Consider the following 23,076-nt stretch of genomic DNA (forward strand, 5'->3'; position numbering starts at 1 on the left):
ACTCCTCACATTTGTCCCTAAAATCAACAGCCATGGGCTCCTCTAAGCAACTCCCTCGCATTCTGAATAATAAAATAATCGATGCTCACAAAGCAGGAGAAGGCTACAAGAACGTAGCAAAGTGTTTTCAGGTAGCTGTTTCTTCAGATTGTAATGTTATTAAGAAATGGCAGTTAACAGAAACAGTGGAGATCAAGGTGAGGTCTGGAAGATGAAGAAGACTTTCTGAAAGAACTGCTCGTTGGATTGCTAGAAAGGCAAATAAAAACCCCTGTTTGACTGCAAAAGACCTTCAGAAAGATTTAGCAGACCCTGGAGTGGTGGTGCACTGTTCTACTATGCAGCAACACCTGAACAAATATGACCTTCATGGGAGAGTCATCAGAAGAAAACCTTTTTTTGTGTCCTAGCCACAAAATTCAGTGTCTGAAGTTTGCAAATGAACATCTAAGCATGCCTGATGCATTTTGGAAACAAGTCCTGTGGATTGATGAAATCAAAATAGAACTTTTTGGCCACAATGTGCAAAGGTATGTTTGGAGAGAAAGGGTGCCAAATTCCAGGAAAAGAACATGTCTCCAACTCTGAAGCATGGGTGTGGATCGATCATGCTTTGGGGTTGTGTTGCAGCCAGTGGCACAGGGCACATTTCATTGGTCAAGAGAAGCATGGATTTGAATAAATACCAGCAAACTCTGGAAGCAAACATCACACCATCTGTAAAAAAGTTGAAGTTAAAAAGAGGATGGGTCCTACAATAAGACGATGATCCAAAATACACCTCAAAATCTACAATGGAATACCTCAAGAGGCACAAGCTGAAGGTTTTGCCCTGGCCCTCACAGTCCCCTGACCTAAACATCATTGAAAATCTGTGGATAGATCTCAAAAGAGCAGTGCATGCAAGACAGTCCAAGAAACTTGTAGAACTGGAAGCCTTTTGCAAGGACGAATGTGTGAAAATCTCCCAGGTAAGAACTGAAAGATTATTAGCTGGCTACAAAAAGTGTTTACAAGCTGTGATACTTGCCAAAGGGGGTGTTACTGGGTACTAACCATGCAGGGTGCCCAAACTTTTGCTTCAGGTCCTTTTCATTTTTTGGTATTTTACACCTGTAAATGATGGAAATAAAAATGTAATATTGCGGAAAATATTAAAGAAATGTCATCTTTACCCTTTTGGTGATCAGTTCATCTTCTGCTCACTTAACTATTCACAGTAACAGGCATTTTCAGCAAGGGTGGCCAAACTGTTGCATGCCACTGTACTGAAAATGCCTTTGTGTTCATCTCACCACAGTCTGACTAGAGATAAATAGCAGAAGTCATGGCTAATAAAACACCTACAAAGGCAACTAACAGATTTGCATTAAAACAAGATCCCTAAGGCCCTGTCTGATTTTTAAACTTTTTATTTGGTTGTTTTAATGATTTGGTTCCATATACGCTATATGGCCAAAAGTTTGTGGATTTTAGATTTCCCTTCACTGGAACTAAGGGTCCCAAACCTGTTCCAGCATGACAAAAAGCAAGGTTCATGAAGACGTGGTTGGAGTGGAAGAACTCAAGTGACCTGCGCAGAGCCCTAACCTCAACCCCACTGAAGAACTCTGGTGCCCCTTTTCCACCAAAGCGGGGCCAGTGCTTAGTTTGGAACCGGGTTTTCTGTTTCCACTGACAAAGAACTGGCTCTGGGGCCAGAAAAACCGGTTCCAGACTAGCACCAGCTCTTTGCTGGGCCAGAGGAAAGAACCGCTTATGTCAGTGGGGGGGCCACTGACCAACAATAGCAAGACCGCAAAAGGTCACCATTTTTAAGCGACGAGAAGCAGCAGCTGTACAAACGCGAAGTCATCCATTATTGTTGTTGCTGCTTCTTCTCTGTGTTGTTGCTTCGATGTTCGTGCCGAGGTTTATGCAAACGCAGCGACGTAACGACGTAATGACGTGGCTCCCCTTAGCACCCCGAGCTATGGAAAAGCAAACTGGTTCTCAGCTGGCTTGCAAGTTGAACGAGTTGTGAACCAGCACCAGCCCCGAACCAGCCCTGGAACTGATTTGGTGGAAAAGGGGTATAGAATGAATTGCATCCCAGGTCACTTAGCCTGCCATCAGTGCCTGATCTCACTAATGCTCTTGTCGTTGAATGAGAACAAATCACCACAGCTACACTCCAACATCTAGTGGAAATCTTTCACAGGAAAAATGGAAGTTTTTACAACAAGAAGGGAGGACTAAATCTGGAATGGGATGTTCAAAAAGCAGATGTAGGTGTGATGGTCGGGTGTCCACAAACTTTTGGCCATATAGTTTACTTGATTATCCTGAATGTGGCTCACGGAACCCACAATACAGTCTTCTGGTATTGTGTACAACTATATATAATCTCTTTCCAAAAATGGAGCTTCATTTACTTTCTCACCCTGAGTACTATAGCAATGACTACCAGATTATTATAAACAACCTCATCAATGTATAGTTTGGGTTGTTGGTGAAACCTGCATAGCATTTCAGTCTGTCGCACCTCTGCCTTTGCCTGGATACCAGCTCCAGGGTCCTCAGTTGAGAGCCATCCTTCATTACGGTTTCTTCCCTTTATTCCCAGTATGTGTCAGGATGATGGAGTAGTGGTCAGGGGCATCTCCCTTCTGCCCCGTGCAGCTGGATTTCAATCCTTAGATGATTTGTATGAAATGGTTTTAGTTCGACAGTAAGTTTACCATGTGCAAAGCTCCTTTCTACTTGTCAGATTTAAGAGCAGAGTTGCTGGGTACCTCTTCAATGGCCTTTTAATTAGCCCAGCCTGCTTACTGACATCAGTAATAGTTGCTGACTTTTTTGAAGTCCAGCTCAACCCCTGAATCAGAAGGAAATTAAGCTGTGACTTTGACCAGAATATACATTTCCATGTTCTGCCAAGTATGAACTCAATTGAGCATCTTTCCATGGTTGACCTTCCTGTGCTTGCTTTAGGTGTGCAAATGGTTTTTGACCTTTTGGAATGAAAAATTGGGCGTGAAAAATAAGCTGCTGATGTTTCTCTTTAAAAAAATGGTTGGCTCAATTAAGAGGAAAAGGATGGACAGGTGTTCCTTAAAGTGCATATTCTGGACCTGCTTTGTGTGTTGTGTGTGTGTTTTTTTTAGTTTTTTTATTTAAATGAATGTCCCTTTATACACTCATCCAGAAGGGTAATTTTGCACAAGGCCATCTGTCTACAGCAGAAAAAAATAAAATAAAACGCATCTGGAAAAATCCCAAGGGAGTCTGGAGCCAGATTCGTGACGTTACCTGCGGAAGCGCCAGCAGGCTGCGCGAGCTTTGCACGGTTTCAGTGCACAGCCTGTGTAGACCAAGCGCTCCCATTTCTCTCTCATTGTCCGGTCTTTTGGGAAACGATGAGTATTAATCCCATCAAGATTGGTGTTGCTACACCCTCCTACGATACATCTGTTAACCATTTTAATAATTACGCGATAATGAAGAAATTTGCAGAAAACCACCAGGTCGTTTTCTCATAAACAAACCAGCGCTGACGTAGGATTCAGAGGGAGGCGTCCGTCAGATGACGTCACGAAAATCAATGTTTGCTGGGAAATCCAAACACCAAGTTTTTTCAGAGGCGGACCAATTCGCCTCAAATGGCTTGATTTCAACTGAATTTTTCTGGTATTGCACAAGGTAAAAAAAAAATTGCAGAGAATGCAGAATGTGACAGATATTAAACTTTGGTCAAATATAAAATAGGAGAATTACATTGATCTTGCTCCTGAATTTACCCTTGATATGCACTTTTTAATGTGATTCAAGAGCTACACAGGTTATATCTGAATGTTCTATGAGATCAATTTGTTTTTGCTTTGAGCTGCTGGGGAGTTTTTCGGTCAGTGTTTTTCTGACACCATTTTGCTTTTGAGTGTGCATAAATATCGTTTGTGGTTTGGATTTTTGGTCTGCAGCGCAATGGTGGTGCATTGGTTGAGACTTTCGGTTACTGTTCAGAAGGTCAGGGGTCCAAACCCCAGCACCACCGAGCTGCCATGGTTAGGTGTTGAGCAAGACCCTTAAACCTCTCTGTTCCAAAAGCACTGTATCATGGCTGACCCTGCACTCTGACCCCAGCTTCTTAAGAAGCGGGATATGCGAGTAAAAGAATTTCGCTGTACTGTAATTTGTGCGATTTTAAATAAAAAGGCTCCTACTACTTTTACTCCCAGGTTCTTGCTGAAGGACGGGCAGCTGTGGCTCTGTGCCCCTCAGGCCAAACAGATCTGGAAGTGCCTGGCAGAGAATGCGGTGTTCCTATGTGATCGTGAAGCCTGCTTTAAATGGTACTCCAAACTGATGGGGGACGAGCCGGACCTTGACCCCGACATCAACAAGGACTTTTTTGAGAACAATGTACTCCAGCTGGATCCTTCTCTGCTTACTGAGAATGGCATGAAATGCTTTGAGCGCTTCTTTAAAGCGGTGAACTGCAGAGAGGGCAAGCTGGTGGCCAAGCGCCGGGTGTATATGATGGATGACCTGGAACTGATCGGACTGGATTACCTGTGGAGGGTATGCATTTCAACCACAGCATTTTGTACTTTAATGTATCACAACTGAGTGGTCCAGGAAGAGCTTCGGATGAGGTGGTTGCTGAGGTGTTTTCTAGCTTACAGTAGGAGTGACTTGCTCAATTCTTTGTCTGCATGATTCATTTGTTCTCAATTTTTTCAAAGTATGTTTGTCGTCATTCTTCAGTGACGTATTTCAAAATAATACAGGTCTTCTTTAGGAATAAAATCAAAATTCCCACTGACAAAGAAGATCCACCGAGTATCGGCCGCTGCAAATAATTACACTAAAGACGACGTGTTACCGTGGCAACAGAATTTCTATAGCCTTAATGTAAAACATGGATTTTGGGCTGGCTGTGACCTAGTTACTTTCACATAATGGAGGAACAAAATGTGATGCTTATAGGAAGCTCCTTTTGTTTCTGGATTTAAGCAGAATGTAGCATAGTGTGAAATCATCACATTTCTCATAGCAGTATAGAAACGAGGCCGGTTCATCGGGGCCGGTACTTTTTAACAGCAACGTTTAAATTTTGGCTTCATTCGCTTTTCTAATATATGCACATCTATTGGGTCTTTGAGGAGAAATTAAGTGCTGCTTTTTAGAGAATTTTTACAAAAGTATCAGTTTCCCACTGACCTGCCGTTAGCTTTGTGAATATTTGTTGGCAAATTATTCTACTTTTTACACCAAGCAGATGTGCCAGTCTTGAGGTTGATACTGGCCTTAATTTGAATCCTTATCAAGTCTGATTTTTCCAGAGTGATCAGATGTAATGTTTTATACCATGTATAGACATACCACCAATGGACACCATACAGATGTGAGCTACATGTCTTAAAGGAACAGTCCACCGTACTTCCATAATGAAATGTGCTCTTATCTGAATTGAGACGAGCTGCTCCGTACCTCTCCGAGCTTTGCGCGACCTCCCAGTCAGTCAGACACGCTGTCACTCCTGTTAGCAATGTAGCTAGGCTCAGCATGGCCAACGGTATTTTTTGGGGCTGTAGTTAGATGCGACCAAACTCTTCCGCGTTTTTCCTGTTTACATAGGTTTATATGACCAGTGATATGAAACAAGTTCAGTTACACAAATTGAAACGTAGCGATTTTCTATGCTATGGAAAGTCCGCACTATAATGACAGGCGTACCAACACCTTCTGCGCGCTTCGGCAGCGCGTTGATATCTGAGCTCCGTATCAATGCGCTGCCGAAGCGCGCAGAAGGTGTTAGTACGCCTGTCATTATAGTGCGGACTTTCCATAGCATAGAAAATCGCTACGTTTCAATTTGTGTAACTGAACTTGTTTCATGTCACTGGTCATATAAACCTATGTAAACAGGAAAAACACGGAAGAGTTTGGTCGCATCTAACTACAGCCCCAAAAAATACCATTGGCCATGCTGAGCCTAGCTACATTGCTAACAGGAGTAACAGCGCGTCTGACTGCGTCTGACTGACTGGGAGGTCGCGCAAAGCTCGGATAGGTACGGAGCAGCTCGTCTCAATTCAGATAAGAGCATATTTCATTATGGAAATACGGCGGACTGTTCCTTTAAAGCCCTCTGCTGTTACAGCTGTGACATTTCCTAAGATTGGCCCAAGTTGGCTTGCTTACTGTGGCTGTATCGTGTTTGATACCTAGAGCTTTGATATCCATGTATTTTAAATTTCACAGAACAGCATGTAAACGCTCTTGATCTGTGGGTTCCCCCCTTAGGTTGTGATCCAAGGAAGTGATGACATTGCTAACCGAGCAATTGATTTGCTTAAAGAGATTTATACAAACCTTGGACCAAAATTACAAGCCAATCAGGTGAGACGTCTTTTCAGTGACGGTGTTTTATGTAGTTTTGTGACACTATACAGGCATGTCTGCTACTGTTTTTGGACATGTATAATTTTAAATGAAGATTTTTGAAAAGCTAAAAGCTCACCATTTTTGTATCGGTGTTGCGGTGCATTGTTTTGCAGGTGGAGATCCATGAAGATTTTATTCAGTCTTGCTTTGACCGGCTCAAAGCCTCTTATGACACGCTGTGTGTGCTGGATGGAGATAAGGACAGCATTAACTGTGCCAGGCAGGAGGCCATCCGCATGGTGCGCGTTCTCACTGTGCTCAGGGAGTACATTACAGAATGTGACAGTGACTACCACGAGGAGAGGACCATCTTGCCAATGTCCAGGTCTATTACTCACGCGATAATCGAAGGCCTTTGGTTTTCAGTGCTAAACTCCAGTATCTTAATGAATTGTAGCTTGCCTTTCATACTTGTTTTCTGTTTTGCAGAGCATTTCGTGGGAAGCACATAACCCTCATTGTGCGGTTTCCAAACCAAGGTCGGCAGGTGGATGATCTGGACATCTGGTCCCACACCAACGACACCATCGGTTCTGTGAGACGCTGCATTCTCAATCGAATAAAGGCTAACAGCGCACACACAAAGATCGAGCTCTTCATTGGCGGGGACATTATTGATCCTGCTGATGACAGGAAATTGATTGGGCAACTCAATCTCAAAGACAAAACGGTAAGGGTTTTCCACCTGTCTCTCCCTAAACACCCCCCGGGAGCGTGCTCTTTCTGCTTCATTGCATTTAAAGCAAGACCGCACCAAGCTAAAGATGATTTTACCATAGCGTGTTCGTTTTCTCTATGCTTCTCAGCTTATCACAGCCAAGCTTACCCAAGTCAGTGCCAATATGCCTTCAAGCCCAGACAGCTCCTCTGATTCTTCCACTGGATCCCCTGGGAACCATGGCAACCACTATAGCGATGGACCAAACCCTGAAGTTGAGAGCTGTCTTCCTGGAGTGGTGAGGACCATGACTTTTTTTTTTTTTTCCCCAGGGCTTTTCCTGCCCCCTTTATTAATCTCGAGCGATTTCCGGAAATATTGTTGCCCAGACACTTTAGCAAAACCTGCTACAAATATTTTTATGCCTCCGCCACCGTAAGGTGCAGGAGGCATTATGTTTTCGGGTTGTGCGTCCGTCCCGAAACCTTGTGAACGCGATATCTCAAAGGCTAATGAAAGGAATTTCACCAAACTTTCACCATTTGTGTGCTTTGGGACAAACATGAACTGATTAGATTTTGAGATCAAAAGGTCTAAGGTCAAGGTCACTGTGAGGTCAAATGTCTGTCCGAAAACCTTGTGAACACAATGTCTCCAAGGCAGATACAAGTAATTTCACCAGGTCACGATTACTGTGAGGTCAAATGTCCATCCCCAAATCACAACTTAATAAGGCGTGTAGTCTACCGGGCGGAGGCATCCCCATCGACGCCGTTGGCGTCGAGTTCAATCTAGTTGTCGTGTTGTATTGCCATTAATTACCATGCACACTGTTTTTGTTTTTTTGTAGATAATGTCCCTGCACTTGCGCTATATCTCTTTCTTGTGGCAAGTTGCTGACCTGGGCTGTAATCTCAACATGCCTCTTTTGCGAGATGGAGCTCGTGTTCTTATGAAGCTCATGCCTCCAGGTGCTTCAACTAGTCTCTCCTAACTGTGCTTTTGATTGCTACTAACAGTTGTTGGATTGCTCAATTTATGTTCTTTTTCAGATAACACTACAGTGGAAAACCTGCGAGCCATTTGCCTGGATCATGCCAAACTCGGAGAAAGCAGCCTTAGCCCTACCCTCGATTCTCGCTTCTTTGGTCCACCACCTTCACAAGTCCTTTACTTGATTGAGGTTTGTCTACTGTACTTGTTCTCTCAGAACTCCTACACCTTTAGTACATATTTAAATTAACCTGTCCGTCTGTGTTGGGACAATAATAATAATAAACTTTATTTGCCAGGTATGTGAACGCACACGAGGAATTTGACTCCGGTTTCACTTGGCTCTCTTAGTACAAACAGATAAAAAGCGTAGACAAAATCAAAAAGCTATGTACATGTAGAAGGGTAAATATATGTATAGACAGCATAGTGCAAGGATGAATTAGTAAATATAAATATACAGTGTGCACAGAATGACGGTATGAGTGTGCAGATATTTCACAGCTGATGTTACTGATATTTGAGTCCGGTTTGAGCTGTTCATCACGGAGACAGCCTGAGGGGGGGGGGGGGGGGAAACTGTTCTTGTGTCTGGTTGTTTTTGCGTACGGTGTTCTGTAGCGTCTCCCAGAGGGGAGAAGGTTAAACAGTTTGTGACCAGGGTGTGATGGGTCTGCAGAGATGTTACCTGCCTGTTTCCTGACTCTGGACAGGTACAGGTCTTGGATGGAGGGCAGGCTGACACCAATAATTTTCTCTGCAGACCTTATTGTCTGTTGCAGTCTGTTCTTGTCCTGTTTGGTGACCAATCCAAGCCAAACAGTGATGGAAGAGCAGAGAACAGACTGAATGATGGCAGAGTAGAATTGTGTCAGCAGCTCCTTAGGCCCTCATCTCATCTCATTATCTCTAGCCGCTTTATCCTTCTACAGGGTCGCAGGCAAGCTGGAGCCTATCCCAGCTGACTACGGGCGAAAGGCGGGGTACACCCTGGACAAGTCGCCAGGTCATCACAGGGCTGACACATAGACACAGACAACCATTCACACTCACATTCACACCTACGGTCAATTTAGAGTCACCAGTTAACCTAACCTGCATGTCTTTGGACTGTGGGGGAAACCGGAGCACCCGGAGGAAATCCACGCAGACACAGGGAGAACATGCAAACTCCACACAGAAAGGCCCTCGCCGGCCACGGGGCTCGAACCCGGACCTTCTTGCTGTGAGGCGACAGCGCTAACCACTACACCACCGTGCCGCCCTCCTTAGGCCCTGTTTACATTATTTCGAATCAGCGGATCATCAGATTAACGTTTTTAAAACGATTCGCGTACGCACACAAGATTTCTGTCCCCGCAACAAAACCGTTCCCCGTGCACACAGCAATGCCAATACACGGATACGCTAATCACATGACTAATTAGACGGCACGTCACATGATCCCAGTGCATATCGGGCATGCGCAAGTCACTCACCACTTGCAAGTGGAAGGGTGTCGTTGTAAAAAATGAAGTATGCCAGTCTGTTATCGGCGGTACTGGTACTACAATGACGCCTTTTTTACACCGTGTATGGTCTTCGTGTTTATGCTAGAAGGATCTAACAGTGTTCGGTACACTCTTCACCTCGCAGAACGGCCGTTTTTTGCGATTACAACAAGACTATTTAGTGCTACGGTAACCAACACACCTCCTGTATTGCTCATTCACTTAATGACTTCTTCAACACACTTCCTGTATTGCTCATTCACATGACCAACGTGACATGACCAACGCCAGCGAATCAGGAAGGTGGATGTCACGGTGACATTGTCCAATGACGACGTCAGCTAGAGCTCAGCACTGCGTATCCTCGTTCCTCAATGTTTACACAGCACCGGATCAGATACGTACTGGGTTGAATACGTGGGCCCTGGCGGATTCAAACTGTTCCGCCTGTGGAGTCGTTTTCCGGCGTTTTAATGTGCACGGACAGTGCATCTGCAACGAAAACGATACGGATACGGTCTAATGTAAACACCACCTTAGACAGGTTGAGCTTCCTGAGCTGGCGCAGAAAGTACAACCTCTGCTGGGCCTTTTTGATGATGGTGACCGTGTTGGTCTCCCACTTCAGGTCCCGGGAGATTGTGGAACCCAGAAACTTGAAGGTTTCAACAGCGGTCACAATGTTGATGGTGATGGGCGGCGGGGGGGCTCTTCCTAAAATGTTAGAATGCAATACTTCAGGACCGTTTCACATGACATGTCTACATTCACTGTGTAATTCTCTCTGCTTTCAGGTGGTTTATGCCTTACTGATGCCAGCTAGTGGCACACTGGGAGAGGATGCTAGTGACTTCCAGTACAATTTCTTGAGAAGTGGCGGCCTACCTTTGGTCTTGAGCATGCTGACCCGAAATAATTTCCTTCCAAATGCTGACATGGAGACGCGTCGAGGAGCCTATCTCAATGCGCTAAAAATAGCCAAGCTCCTGCTTACAGCGGTGGGCTTTGGTCATGTGAAGGCTGTGGCTGAAGCCTGCCAACCAGTGGCAGAGGGGAACATCCCAGTGTCGCCTGTAAGTTTCTCTCTTGCAGCTTGATACAGTTTCCTTGAGAATAGGTGATAGAGGTGGTATTAGAAAAGATATAGCAATTTTTTTTCTTTTAAATAATTACTTCTAAATATAAGATGAGGAGAATGTGTAGAAAAACATTACTGCTAGGTCTGTCAGTGTAGTGCACTTGTCAGCAAATGTGACCTTTAACTACAGTTTGCTTAAAGGCTAAACTTGCCCCCTGTTAAACACTTTCCATTACATTTAAACTATACTGGCTCTCTCTGCCTACAGCTCAGGAAATGTCAAGAGTATATGGTGTCTTGAGAGTTTGGGTGTTTGGATTACAAGTCTAAGCTGACCCTTTATAATGATTTGGCTCTCTACTTTGTTTCTGAGTGAATTTAGTCTGAAATAGGATGCTCTTGTAAGGAATAATCATGGAATTGCAGTTCCCAGACAGTCACTTTTTAAATTGTGATCTTTGTGATTTTTTTTTTTTTTTAATCTGAGTCTGAATCGGACTTTCAAATTTATTTTTATTTTTTTAAAACCATATTTAGAATAATCTTTGGTGTGGGTTTTTGTTTGTTAACCCAACAATGTGGCCTCTCTGGCTGTCCACAGATAAACCAGGCCACTCATGATCAGGCACTGGTGCTTCAGAGTGCCCTGCAAAATATCCCAAATCCCTCGGCTGAGTGCATGCTGCGCAACGTGGCCATCCGTCTGGCTCAGCAGATCTCTGATGAGGTATACTTCAAATGGTTCAAAGCATCTCTAAATAGTAAACACTTCCATGTGTGGGGTTTTTTGAGATCGCAGCCTGGAGGATCTGTTTTTAGGTTCACCTGAATAAAAGCATAACCTAGTGTCCATCTAAGTTCTTGAAGCATAGCAGGTTATCTTTCCTGTATTTTGCTTGGTTTTTTTTTTCTTTTTTTTTTTCCCCCCCAGACCCTGTTTTAAAGCTTCACTTCTAATTAAAATTAAATAAATGTAGAGTTTTTATTCTTTCTCACACAGAATTTTTTCCAGGCTTCTAAGTATATCCCAGACATCGGTGTGATCAGAGCGGTTCAGAAGATCGTCTGGGCCTCTGGTTGTGGTTCTGTTCAACTTGTCTTCAGTTCCATTGAAGAGATCAGCAACATCTATGAGAAGGTGCTGGATCAATGTTAGATTTTATCATTGTGTGGTTTCATGGGCTTAAAATCTGAAATTTCTGAAGTTGTACTGCCGAATTACAATGCATGTTTACTCTGTGCTGTGGTTTTTTTTTGTTTTTAAAAGACTAATGCAGGGAACGAGCCAGATGCAGAGGATGAGCAGGTGTGCTGTGAGGCCTTGGAGGTCATGACCTTGTGCTTTGCCCTTATCCCGACTGCACTAGATGCACTTAGCAAAGAGAAGGCTTGGCAGACCTTCATCATTGATTTACTGTTGCACTGTCAGAGCAAGTGAGTAGCACACGTTCACTCGGCAAATGTAGTGACCGTGGCAAACCTCCTGTTTACAGTATGATGATCTGTATCATGAGTATTATTATTATTATTATTATTATTCAGGGTTTCTGTGGAGTCTTAAGTCTAAAATTTGATAATCCTAATTTAAGGCCTTAAAAAGTCTAAAATACGAGTATATTTTGCATTGTAGGTCTTAAATGTAATTTTGTGAAGTCTTAAATCCTTACGTCCATTTACCCCATTCGCGCTTTTTTTTTTTTTGTTAAATACGTTGGTGATATTCGTAATTAGTCATATAGGCTTGGCCTACTTAGTATCAGTAGGCTACGCTGCAAACTACAAATGAGACACAGTGGAATCCGGTGTCTAGCCCGGTTGGCACGGTGATGCACAGGGCATGGTACGCGCGCATTTAGACAGTAGAGCCTAAAAGAAGCGAGGGAGATTGTCACGGTTTGTAGCAAAATGGGCAAATGCAAGTTTAACAACTGCTGGCTTGAACGCAATGATTTCGTAGACTGGTTAAAACGTGTACCAAACAATCCGTTTGAGGCGTACTGCACATTGTGCAAAAGAACACTCAAACTCGGCACCCTGGGTGTAAAGGCACTGGAATCGCACGCAAAAGCGGAGAAGCATCAGGCTGCCCATAAAAGTCTGCAACAATCGCATGCAATCACTCAATTTTGTTCACCGATGTCAGGTCCAAGCACATCTCGAGACGGTGTATCAGCTAACTCCGTGCGAACTGTAACGTTACAACACAGACCGTACGGAATCGAATGCCTCATCCTCAAGTGATTTGCGGGATGTCTTTGGCTCCACTGCAACTTTAAAAGCCGAAGTGTTGTGGATTTTAAACACAGTGACAATGCATCACTCGTATAAAAGCAATGACAAGATTGGGGAGCTTTTTCAGGCCATGTTTCCCGATTCTAACATTGCCCAAACGTTCCGCTGCGGCAATGTAGTTCTCTCTCTCTCTCTCTCTCTCTCTCTCTCTCTCTCTCTCTCTCTCTCTCTCCATTCAATCAATTTGTTAATGATCTAGCGTAATGCAGTGGTTTTCAAACTTTTTCAAACCCTCTCCTAACATCTCTTTCTCCCTCTCTGACCCCACACCCCCATTTTAGTCGATTTGTCAATGATCTAATGCCATAACGTTCCACTTCATGTTATGTTTCTGTTCCTCATTAATGCAAGAATGCACCCTAGGGATGTAATGAGTTCATTGGTGAATGATATATTTTATTTTGAAAGTAATTCAGGCTCTCCCAATTTTTATTTTATTTTTTTTTTTGTGCGGCATAAGTCTTAAATTTAACCTGTTATGGTCTTAAAAAGTCTTAAATTGAACTTGTTCAAGCCTGCAGAAACCCTGTTGTTATTATTACTATTATACATTTTAAATTTATTTGATTGCCTTGTTTGTTCCCAGGTCTGTTCGCCAAATGGCCCAAGAACAGTTCTTTCTCATGGCCACTAGGTGTTGCATGGGCCACAGGCCTCTCCTGTTCTTTATTACCCTCCTCTTCACAGTTTTAGGTGTAAGTGTTGAGCACTTTTAACTATTGGGGGGGGGGAATAACCTAAAGAAAGTGATCTACAGTTTGAAAAGCATTATTTTGCTGATGCATGTTCTTGTATGTTCCAGAGCACTGCAAAAGAACGAGCCAAGCATGCTGGTGATTACTTCACCCTTTTGAGGCACTTGCTCAACTACGCATATAATAGCAATATCAACCTCCCCAATGCAGAAGTTCTTCTCAACAATGAGATCGATTGGTTGAAAAGAATCAAGGTATGGCTAATTCCAGCATTTTTTCATTGAGGGTTTTTGTTTTGTTTTGTTCCCCCCCTGGAATTTTGGTTTAAAAGTTCATGAAGTCTCAAGGCTTGCTTGTTTTTACATTTTTTTTTTTAAGGATGAGGTTAAGAGAACTGGAGAGACTGGTGTGGAAGAGACCATATTAGAGGGTCATATTGGTGTAACAAAGGAGCTACTGGCTTTCCAGACAGCAGAAAAGAAGTACTATATAGGTTGTGAAAAAGGGGGAGCAAACCTCATCAAGGTAAGCCATATGGTCCTAATTTATTTTAACTACTTGGCTTACTGATTGAGTGATGATGCAGGAGGTTGTTTTTTTTTTGGCTGTGGCTAGACAGGACAATGGTGTCAGTATGATGGTTCTGGATGTAAAGGTTTCCTTTTGTGTTACTCTTTGCTTACCACTGCCATTTTTTCCCCCTTCCTACTAGGAGCTGATAGATGACTTCATCTTCCCAGCCTCTAATGTGTACCTGCAGTACATGAAGAGTGGAGAGTTCCCCCCTGAACAGGCCATACCTGTCTGTAGCACTCCTGCCACCATCACAGCTGGCTTTGAACTCCTGGTTGCACTTGCTGTTGGGTGTATGCGCAATCTCAGACAGATTGTTGACACCCTAACTGACATGTATTACTCAGGTATGGATCATTTCCTATGTGGATTAAAACTATTTTATCTGCAGTGGCTAAACTGTGTGGAAAATCCAGCATATCCCCTACTATTATTTCCACACACACACACTTAATGGTCCAAGAAAAAAAAAAGCAAGCACTAGGACCATGTGGAAAAAACGCTTCCTCAAAAACAGGATAGGGTGCAGGCACTAGGACCATGCAGAAACATCCCCTGCTCAAGCGAATCCCTTGTGCTTTAAAAAATGATTCGATTCAAACAATAGTTACCGATGTCTGAGAGAAGAAATAAACTATCTGACTTTTCTAATTAAATTATAGTTCAGTTAGAACTATAAATGGTTTATACGCCATTTTAATCTCTCAATTACTACAATATAACACATTCTTTCATAAAAAGCTTTTTATTTGGAAGTAATGTCCTGTGTCTGTAACTTGGCAGGGACAGCTGCCCCAAGTGATAGGCAGGGAGCAGGGACAGCTGCTGCAGGTGATAGTCAGGAAGCAGAAACACCATTTAGAAAGTGGAGAGGTGAGCGAATTACAAATTACAGAATCAAGCAAAACGTTATGAGACGCTGTAATACAGGTGGGTGACAAAACTAAAGTAAAGTGTCTTATTAGTGAGACCACCATGAGTCTCCAGAATATCTTCAGTGCTTCCTTGCCAAGAACTGTATTGGCGAGATGAACTTTCTTCCAAGATATTCCCTCATTTCTATATCACTATTATTCAATCAGGTAATTTAATTGAGCCCAAGGTTTGTTGTGCAAGAGAGACCCGAGTACAGCAGATGGACCTTACGTAGGGGTATCTGGAAAAACTTGAGCCCGTTTGAGCATTTGTGCCTGTACTTCGCCCCCGCCACCTTTGAAATGAAAATTCTGGCCGAATAGAACACTACCAGCTCTCCTGCTGAAACTGCATCCCTCCAGCACAGGACTTGCCACAGGATCAGTGGCTTTGATCCAACTTGGATGATTTCACATCTCATTATCTGTAGCCGCTTTATCCTGTTCTACAGGGTTGCAGGCAAGCTGGAGCCTATCCCGGCTGACTACGGGCGAAAGGCGGGGTACACCCTGGACAAGTCGCCAGGTCATCACAGGGCTGACACATAGACACAGACAACCATTCACACTCACATTCACACCTACGGTCAATTTAGAGTCACCAGTTAACCTAACCTGCATGTCTTTGGACTGTGGGGGAAACCGGAGCACCCGGAGGAAACCCACGCGGACACGGGGAGAACATGCAAACTCCGCACAGAAAGGCCCTCGCCGGCCACGGGGCTCGAACCCGGACCTTCTTGCTGTGAGGCGACAGCGCTAACCACTACACCACCGTGCCGCCCACTTGGATGATTTATTTATTTTTAAAGAGAGTTCTGTTGTAAAAATTGTTTACATTGTTCAAAAATAAATGTGAAGACTTGCAGTTAAAGGAATATTTGTTCAGGTTCAAATACTCTAATAGGAGCTGCTGTGAGGGGTCCTGCTGGTGACCATCCTCATCCAACACACACCCCACTAAACTCATTTGGGGGGGACGACACAGGGGACACACTGAAGTCACGTCACATGTTTAGTTTCAAGCTAGTTCAGCATGAACTGAGAGCTAGAACAAGTTGTGTGTGTGTGTGTGTGTGTGTGTGTGTGTGTGTGTGTGTGTGAGAGAGGGGGAGAGATGTATGAATGAGTGGGGTCCCCCCCCCCCCATCTATTTTATTTACAAATTTCTTTTACATGTGTTTCTGAAAATCCCCTTGCAGGTTGTGAGGCACTTGCAGAATGGGAGTACTTGCCACCAGTAGGCCCAAGACCCACTAAAGGCTTTGTAGGACTGAAGAATGCAGGTGCCACTTGCTATATGAACTCGGTCATCCAACAGCTGTACATGATCCCACCCATCAGAAATGGCATCTTGGCTATTGAGGGCACAGGCAGTGATGTGGACGATGACATGTCTGGGGATGAGAAACAAGATAATGAGGTATTAATGACCTTTTCTGGGTTTAGTGCAAATTGCCCCAGTGTAAATGTGCATGCCTGGACATAGCATCACTCTTATTTAGAATGTAGTCAGCTTAAATAAGAAGTCTTTTTTTTTTTTTTTTCTTCTGTGCATGAAAGTTTTTAAGGTAGCTGTTTGCCCTGCTACTTTTTATTCTCCATCCTAACCTTCCTTGCAAATTATAACAACTACAGCAGTGGCGTGCACAGACATTTTGGGGGGCAAGTGCTCTGGGGGGAAAAAAGGGCACTTTTTTGCGCATGTGGAACACCTTATTATAAAAGTCTGAGATTTAACCCTCCTCTTGTGTTCGGGTCGCCACTGACCCGTTTTAGTTTTTAAAGGTGTAAAACAACCACTTAATGTTAATTTATTACATCAAGGCTTTTTGACTTTGCCAGGAATCTCTAGTTGAACAAAATAGAAAAAGAAATTTTTGTTTTCCTAAATCTGAAAATGGTCTAGCAAAAAATATAATACTTATGTGCAGTTGTTTCTGTATGCGACGGACTACTTCACGACAAAATAATTACAGCTTGGGCTTTAGGGCTGTCACGATTACCGGTGTACACGGTTACCGCGCTAAAATATTTTGACGGTGACCATAACCTTCTGAGTGTCAAAACCGCGACAGCTTCCATTTTCGCGAGACTTTGAACTTTCGTGCGAGTTTTCCCGCCGACGCCACTCAAGTTCACTCACTCACTGTCCGAAGTTTAAGCATGGCGGAAGGAGGAGACTGTGGTGGTCATCAAGATGAAGACATCTTGATGAAGCCTTCCAAGCGGATAAAATCGGAAGTGTGGAAATATTTTGGATATTTCAAAAATTCGGAGGGACAACTTGTTGATGACGGTGCTCCTGCATGTAGAGTGTGCAGAAAAAAGGTGTCAGCGAAAGGCAGCAATACATCAAATCTAATGACTCATCTGCGAGACCATCATCAGCATCTGTACAGCAAGTGCAAGGTAGGTTAACGTGTATGTTTTAGCTGAAATGCGCAAAGTGACTTTTGACAAGGGAAGATGAAACAATTATTTCCGACTGTCAATAATGTTAGACCTTGATAATAATCTTTATTGTCGAAAGACGGCCACTGCTAGCAGTTTTAAAATGCATCTAGCACTAGCTGTGGTTGGCGCTATTCTGAGGTAAACATCACCATTCTAAGCTAAGTTACACAGCTAAACTTTCATTCGCCACAAGACGGTGAAAATGGATCAGTGAAACACACGAAGTAACGTACGACTTCGGGTCGAGGGAAAATGCAACAGTTGTATCCGACTGTCAATAATGTTAAACTTTTGATAATGATCTTTATTGCGAAGTGCGCCCACTGCTAGCATTTTAAAATGTGTCTAGCTGTGGTCAGGATCCACTTGTCCACAGTCCAAACTTGAAAACCTGAACCACGCCCACTCAACCTGAGCCACGGCCACTCAAATAACCGTGATAATACCGTACACCGCGATAATTTTGGTCACAATAACCGTCATGTTAAATTTTCATACCGTGACACCCCTATTGGGCTTAGAGGGCAAACAATACATTTTCACTCGATTCATGTGTTACCTGGCTGGTGGGGCAGGGGAAGAGCTGACTGACTGCCCGATGTGTTGTCTGCGCTACGACAAGGCCGTGGCTTCCAGGACGCTATGCTGCTGCAACCTCACATTGAATGCACTGCACGCTTGTTCACGTGACCGAGCAAGAGAGACAGAGGTCCGGTGTGTGTGCGGAGGGGGCACATATCGGGACATTATTTTCACACGCTTTTAATGCCGCGGCTTTTCTAAAAGATCATGTTGACATTGGCCTCAGTAAACTGTAAAAAAAAAAAATTCAAAAGGGCACTTTTTTGGGCAGAGGGGCAGGTGCTTGAGCACCACCTCGTGTCTATCTGTGCACGCCACTGAACTACAGGGAAATTGTTGCCTGATTTTCTCAATGTCATGTAACTGGCCATCTTTGGGTGTCTGTGCTATGTTGGCATTGCCTAGAGCTCAGGGAAAATTTTCACATTTGTTCAGTGTAATACTGAAGTGGAAAGATGAATTATATTTAATTACATTTGATCCCTTTCTTAAACTCCACTCATGTTGGCTCATGTATAAAGGAGCTTGGTGAGAGGTTGCCACTCCAAAAACCTAGCTTCATTCTTTCAAATGTTAGCTGGCAAGAACTCCGTTTCTGGGATGTGTCGCTAATTGCTGATGTGTTTGCAGAGCAATGTTGATCCACGTGATGAGGTCTTCAGTTATCACCACCAATTTGATGACAAACCATCACTCAGTAAATCAGAGGATAGGAAAGAGTACAACATTGGTGTTCTGCGCCACCTGCAGGTGATCTTTGGACATCTTGCTTCTTCCAGACTGCAGTACTATGTTCCCAGAGGCTTTTGGAAACAGTTTAGGTAAACGTTCTTGTTCGATTTTATGTGTAAAAGTTTTCTTTCCTGTTTTAGGACAGGACTTTGCATGATAGTTCAACACCTAGCCACCTCTGGTGACTGCATGTTTCTCTGGTATGGTGAAGCTTGGCGATCTAATCTGGCTATGCGGCTCTTTCTCCCTGTGCAGGTTGTGGGGTGAACCAGTGAATCTGAGAGAACAACATGATGCCCTGGAGTTCTTCAACTCGCTTGTAGATAGTTTAGATGAGGCTTTAAAAGCACTGGGCCATCCTGCCATGCTGAGTAAAGTGCTTGGTGGTTCGTTTGCTGATCAGAAGATCTGTCAGGGGTGCCCTCATAGGTGTGTCTCGCTCAAACAAAACGTGGTTGGTTGAACATGAATGTTCTTAATAGCTTATGACAGTTTTTATCATATACATCTCTCCTCTTAGGTATGAATGTGAGGAGTCCTTTACAACACTGAACGTGGATATCAGAAATCACCAGAATCTGCTTGATTCCATGGAGCAGTATGTGAAGGGTGACTTGCTTGAGGGTGCTAATGCCTACCACTGTGAAAAATGCAACAAGAAGGTAAGCATTTTAAAATAAAAAGGGCTTTATTCTGTGATCTGAGAGGTTGTTGAATTGTGGAGTATAAATTTAAGCCTGTTTTTCTAATTTACAGGTGGACACAGTGAAGCGCCTGCTCATTAAGAAACTGCCTCCGGTACTGGCCATCCAGTTGAAACGATTTGATTATGACTGGGAACGGGAGTGTGCTATTAAATTTAATGATTACTTTGAGTTTCCCCGGGAGTTGGACATGGAGCCCTATACAGTAGCAGGAGTAGCCAAGCTGGAAGGCTCTGATGTCCATCCTGAGAATCAGGTACCATGTGAATTACAACTATCGTGATCCACAGGGTTTATTGAATGAATGCCTTTTTGTTTTATAGAGCCAGATGCATTTTTTTTTTTTATGAAATGCAGGTGATTCAGCAGAATGAACCCTCGGAGCCAGAGGCACCATGCAGCTCACGCTACAGGCTTGTGGGTGTGCTGGTGCACTCAGGCCAGGCCAGTGGTGGTCACTACTATTCTTACATCATCCAGAGGAATGGCAGTGGCAGTGAGGGTGAAACTAATCGCTGGTACAAGTTTGACGATGGCGATGTCACAGAGTGCAAGATGGATGATGATGAGGAGATGAAGAACCAGTGCTTTGGGGGAGAGTACATGGGTGAAGTGTTTGACCACATGATGAAGCGCATGTCCTACCGGAGGCAAAAGCGTTGGTGGAATGCCTACATCCTGTTCTATGAGCGCATGGACTCACTGGACAAGGACGGTGAACTGGTGAAGTACATCTCTGAGCTGTCAATAAGCGGCAAGCCCCACCAGGTCAAGATGCCACCAGCCATTGAGTGCAGTGTACGCAAGCAAAACGTGCAGTTCATGCACAGCCGCATGCAGTACAGTCTGGAGTACTTTCAGTTCATCAAGAAACTCCTAACCTGTAATAGTGTCTATCTGAATCCACCACCAGGTAACTGCCGATTCATTTTTCATTCTTGGTTTATAAATCCTGGGCTGTATGAAGCAATGGCTTGATAAATAAAAGCACGCCTATTGTTTGTACAGAAATGGGGTTATATTCTGGTGCTCAGTAAGTTAGCTTGACTACAGCTGTTTACTACAGCAAATCACGTGATCTTAAGTTTTGTTCTGTGACCAGGGTTACCAGGTGACATCACCTGACTGACACACACACACACACACACACATTCTGCGGGATCCCAGTGCTCATACCTAGTCAAAAGCTGGCATGCTTTCTTTAAAATCAATACAACTTGGATTTGTATTTTGACCCAAATAATGTATTCATTTACATATACAGCTATGGCCAGATTAATAGACCACTTTTTAATGGTGAGCAACATTAAAACTGGTCTTTGTTTTTGCTATAGCTGTATTGGTGCATCTCAAAAAACTAGAATATTGTGAAAATATAACTTAATTCAAAAAGGTATGCTTTCATATAACGGTAGGGGAAACACTAGAATATATCGGGGGGAGACACCCCCCTGAAAGTCAGTCTCTGTTTCACTCACTTCGAGGTCTGGGGGGGGTGAACAGGGTTACAGGCACTAGGACCATGCGGAAAGAGCCCCTGCTCAAAAACAGGAGAATATGCAGGCACTAGGACCATGCAGAAACTCTCTTTTCTCAAGCTGCTAGTTTGCTGTCTGCTTTGCTCTCCTTTCGTGCGCTGAAAAACGATTCGATTCAAAGAATAGTTAGCAATGTCAAACACCCCCCCCAACCTCCCAGCAGCAAAAGATGGAGGACACATGACTTTCCCCCTCCTCTCCCCTCAAAAAGAGTGAGTGATGTCCTCTTCAGATACACACTATATTAAGTTTAGCTAACTAATGAATATTCATCGTGAGATTCCAACACGATCTCACTTTGTAAACATCAAGTTAGCTAGCCATAGAAAAGGATTAACTTTTTTTTACGTGTTATTTCAAATAAGTACAGTCAGACTACTCCTGTAATTCACTCAACACAAAGTAGTGATGGGCAGTGGAGAGGTGAATGAAAAATTACAGAAAGAAATAAGCTATCTGACTTCCGGGCGGCACAGTGGTGTAGTGGTTAGCGCTGTCGCCTCACAGCAAGAAGGTCCGGGTTCGAGCCCCGTGGCCGGCGAGGGCCTTTCTGTGTGGAGTTTGCATGTTCTCCGGGTGCTCCGGTTTCCCCCACAGTCCAAAGACATGCAGGTTAGGTTAACTGGTGACTCTAAATTGACCGTAGGTGTGAATGTGAGTGTGAATGGTTGTCTGTGTCTATGTGTCAGCCCTGTGATGACCTGGCGACTTGTCCAGGGTGTACCCCGCCTTTCGCCCGTAGTCAGCTGGGATAGGCTCCAGCTTGCCTGCGACCCTGTAGAACAGGATAAAGCGGCTAGACATAATGAGATGAGACGAGACTTCCTAATTAGAATTATAATTCAATTAGAGCTATAAATGGTTCATATGCCATTCTAATCTAAATCACTACAGTACACCTTTTTTTAAAATTAATTATTTTCTTCATGAAAGTATTTTTATTTGGAAATGTTTTGTGTCTAACTCGGCAGGGACAGCTGCGGCAGGTGATAGTCAGGAAGCAGAAACAGCATTTAGAAATTGGAGAGGTGAGCGAATTGGTGTCAGGCAATAAGATATGAGGGGCCGTGGTACAGATGGGTGAAGTGTTTTAGTAGTGAGTCTCCATGAATGAGTCTCCAGAATATCTTCATTGCTCCTTGCCAAGTCTGTGGAACTGTATTGAAGGGATGAACTTTCCTCCAAGATATTCCCTCATTTCTATACAACCATTTATTTAATCAGGTAATTTAATTGAGATCAAGATTTGTTTTGCAAGAGAGACCTGAGTACAGCAGATAGACCTCAGGTAGGGGTTTGTGGACCCCCCAGCCGCCGAAATCAAAATTCTGCCCCTGCCCGAATAGAACACTACCAGTTCTCCTGCTGAAACTGCATCCCCTCAGCACAGGACTCCCCACAGGATCAGCAGCTTTGATCCAACTTGGATAACTAAAAGGGGTTCTGTTTTGTAAAATTTTTTTGAATTATTGTTCTAAGATAAATGTGAAGACTTGGAATATGACTCCTTTTAACTGTTTGTTCAGGTCCAAATTCTCTGTAATCGGAGCAGTGGGGAGGGGATCCTGCAGGTGACATCCTGATCCCCCCCACACCCCAGCCAAAAAAAAAAAAAAGGGAAACTCGGGGACACTGTATTCCATCTTCATTATTTCAACAGACTAAATACAGTGTATCTCTCAGTCTAGTTCGGTACACGCAACCACAATCATGTGGAAGACTGCTGACTTGATAGTTGCCCAGAAGATGATCATTGACCACCTCCATAAGGAGGGTAAGCCACAGAAGGTCATTGCTGGAAAAGGTGCACAAGCAACAGGGATGACCGCAGCCTTGAGAGGATTGTCAAGAAAAAGTCTATTCAAGAACTTGGGAGAGCTTCCCAAGGAGCGGACTGAGGCTGGTGTCAGTGCATCAAGAACCACCACACACAGACATCTT

At 43.7% G+C, this 23,076-nt stretch overlaps 1 protein-coding gene across 12 annotated transcripts in view; it reads left to right on the forward strand.

Moving 5' to 3' along the window:
• The window catches only part of usp9 (ubiquitin specific peptidase 9), a 65,709-nt gene that overhangs the window by 28,201 nt on the left and 14,432 nt on the right, over nt 1-23,076 (forward strand). For 5 of the 12 annotated variants that reach the window (XM_060929814.1, XM_060929815.1, XM_060929816.1 and 2 more), the window contains 21 exons: nt 4,218-4,560; nt 6,289-6,384; nt 6,543-6,754; nt 6,859-7,099; nt 7,236-7,385; nt 7,938-8,058; nt 8,140-8,270; nt 10,365-10,643; nt 11,250-11,375; nt 11,649-11,786; nt 11,916-12,082; nt 13,527-13,635; nt 13,743-13,889; nt 14,014-14,160; nt 14,348-14,555; nt 16,325-16,545; nt 18,792-18,982; nt 19,149-19,322; nt 19,414-19,555; nt 19,650-19,853; nt 19,955-20,510. In XM_060929814.1, the coding sequence (XP_060785797.1) occupies nt 4,218-4,560; nt 6,289-6,384; nt 6,543-6,754; nt 6,859-7,099; nt 7,236-7,385; nt 7,938-8,058; nt 8,140-8,270; nt 10,365-10,643; nt 11,250-11,375; nt 11,649-11,786; nt 11,916-12,082; nt 13,527-13,635; nt 13,743-13,889; nt 14,014-14,160; nt 14,348-14,555; nt 16,325-16,545; nt 18,792-18,982; nt 19,149-19,322; nt 19,414-19,555; nt 19,650-19,853; nt 19,955-20,510 (4,103 nt within the window). Of the gene's footprint in view, nt 1-4,217; nt 4,561-6,288; nt 6,385-6,542; nt 6,755-6,858; nt 7,100-7,235; nt 7,386-7,937; nt 8,059-8,139; nt 8,271-10,364; nt 10,644-11,249; nt 11,376-11,648; nt 11,787-11,915; nt 12,083-13,526; nt 13,636-13,742; nt 13,890-14,013; nt 14,161-14,347; nt 14,556-16,324; nt 16,546-18,791; nt 18,983-19,148; nt 19,323-19,413; nt 19,556-19,649; nt 19,854-19,954; nt 20,511-22,106; nt 22,164-23,076 lie in introns of all 12 variants that reach the window. The other 7 variants (XM_060929813.1, XM_060929805.1, XM_060929807.1 and 4 more) reach the window with 3 other exon arrangements.

Source organism: Neoarius graeffei, chromosome 9 (assembly GCF_027579695.1).
Source record: "Neoarius graeffei isolate fNeoGra1 chromosome 9, fNeoGra1.pri, whole genome shotgun sequence".
Lineage (NCBI taxonomy): Eukaryota > Metazoa > Chordata > Actinopteri > Siluriformes > Ariidae > Neoarius > Neoarius graeffei.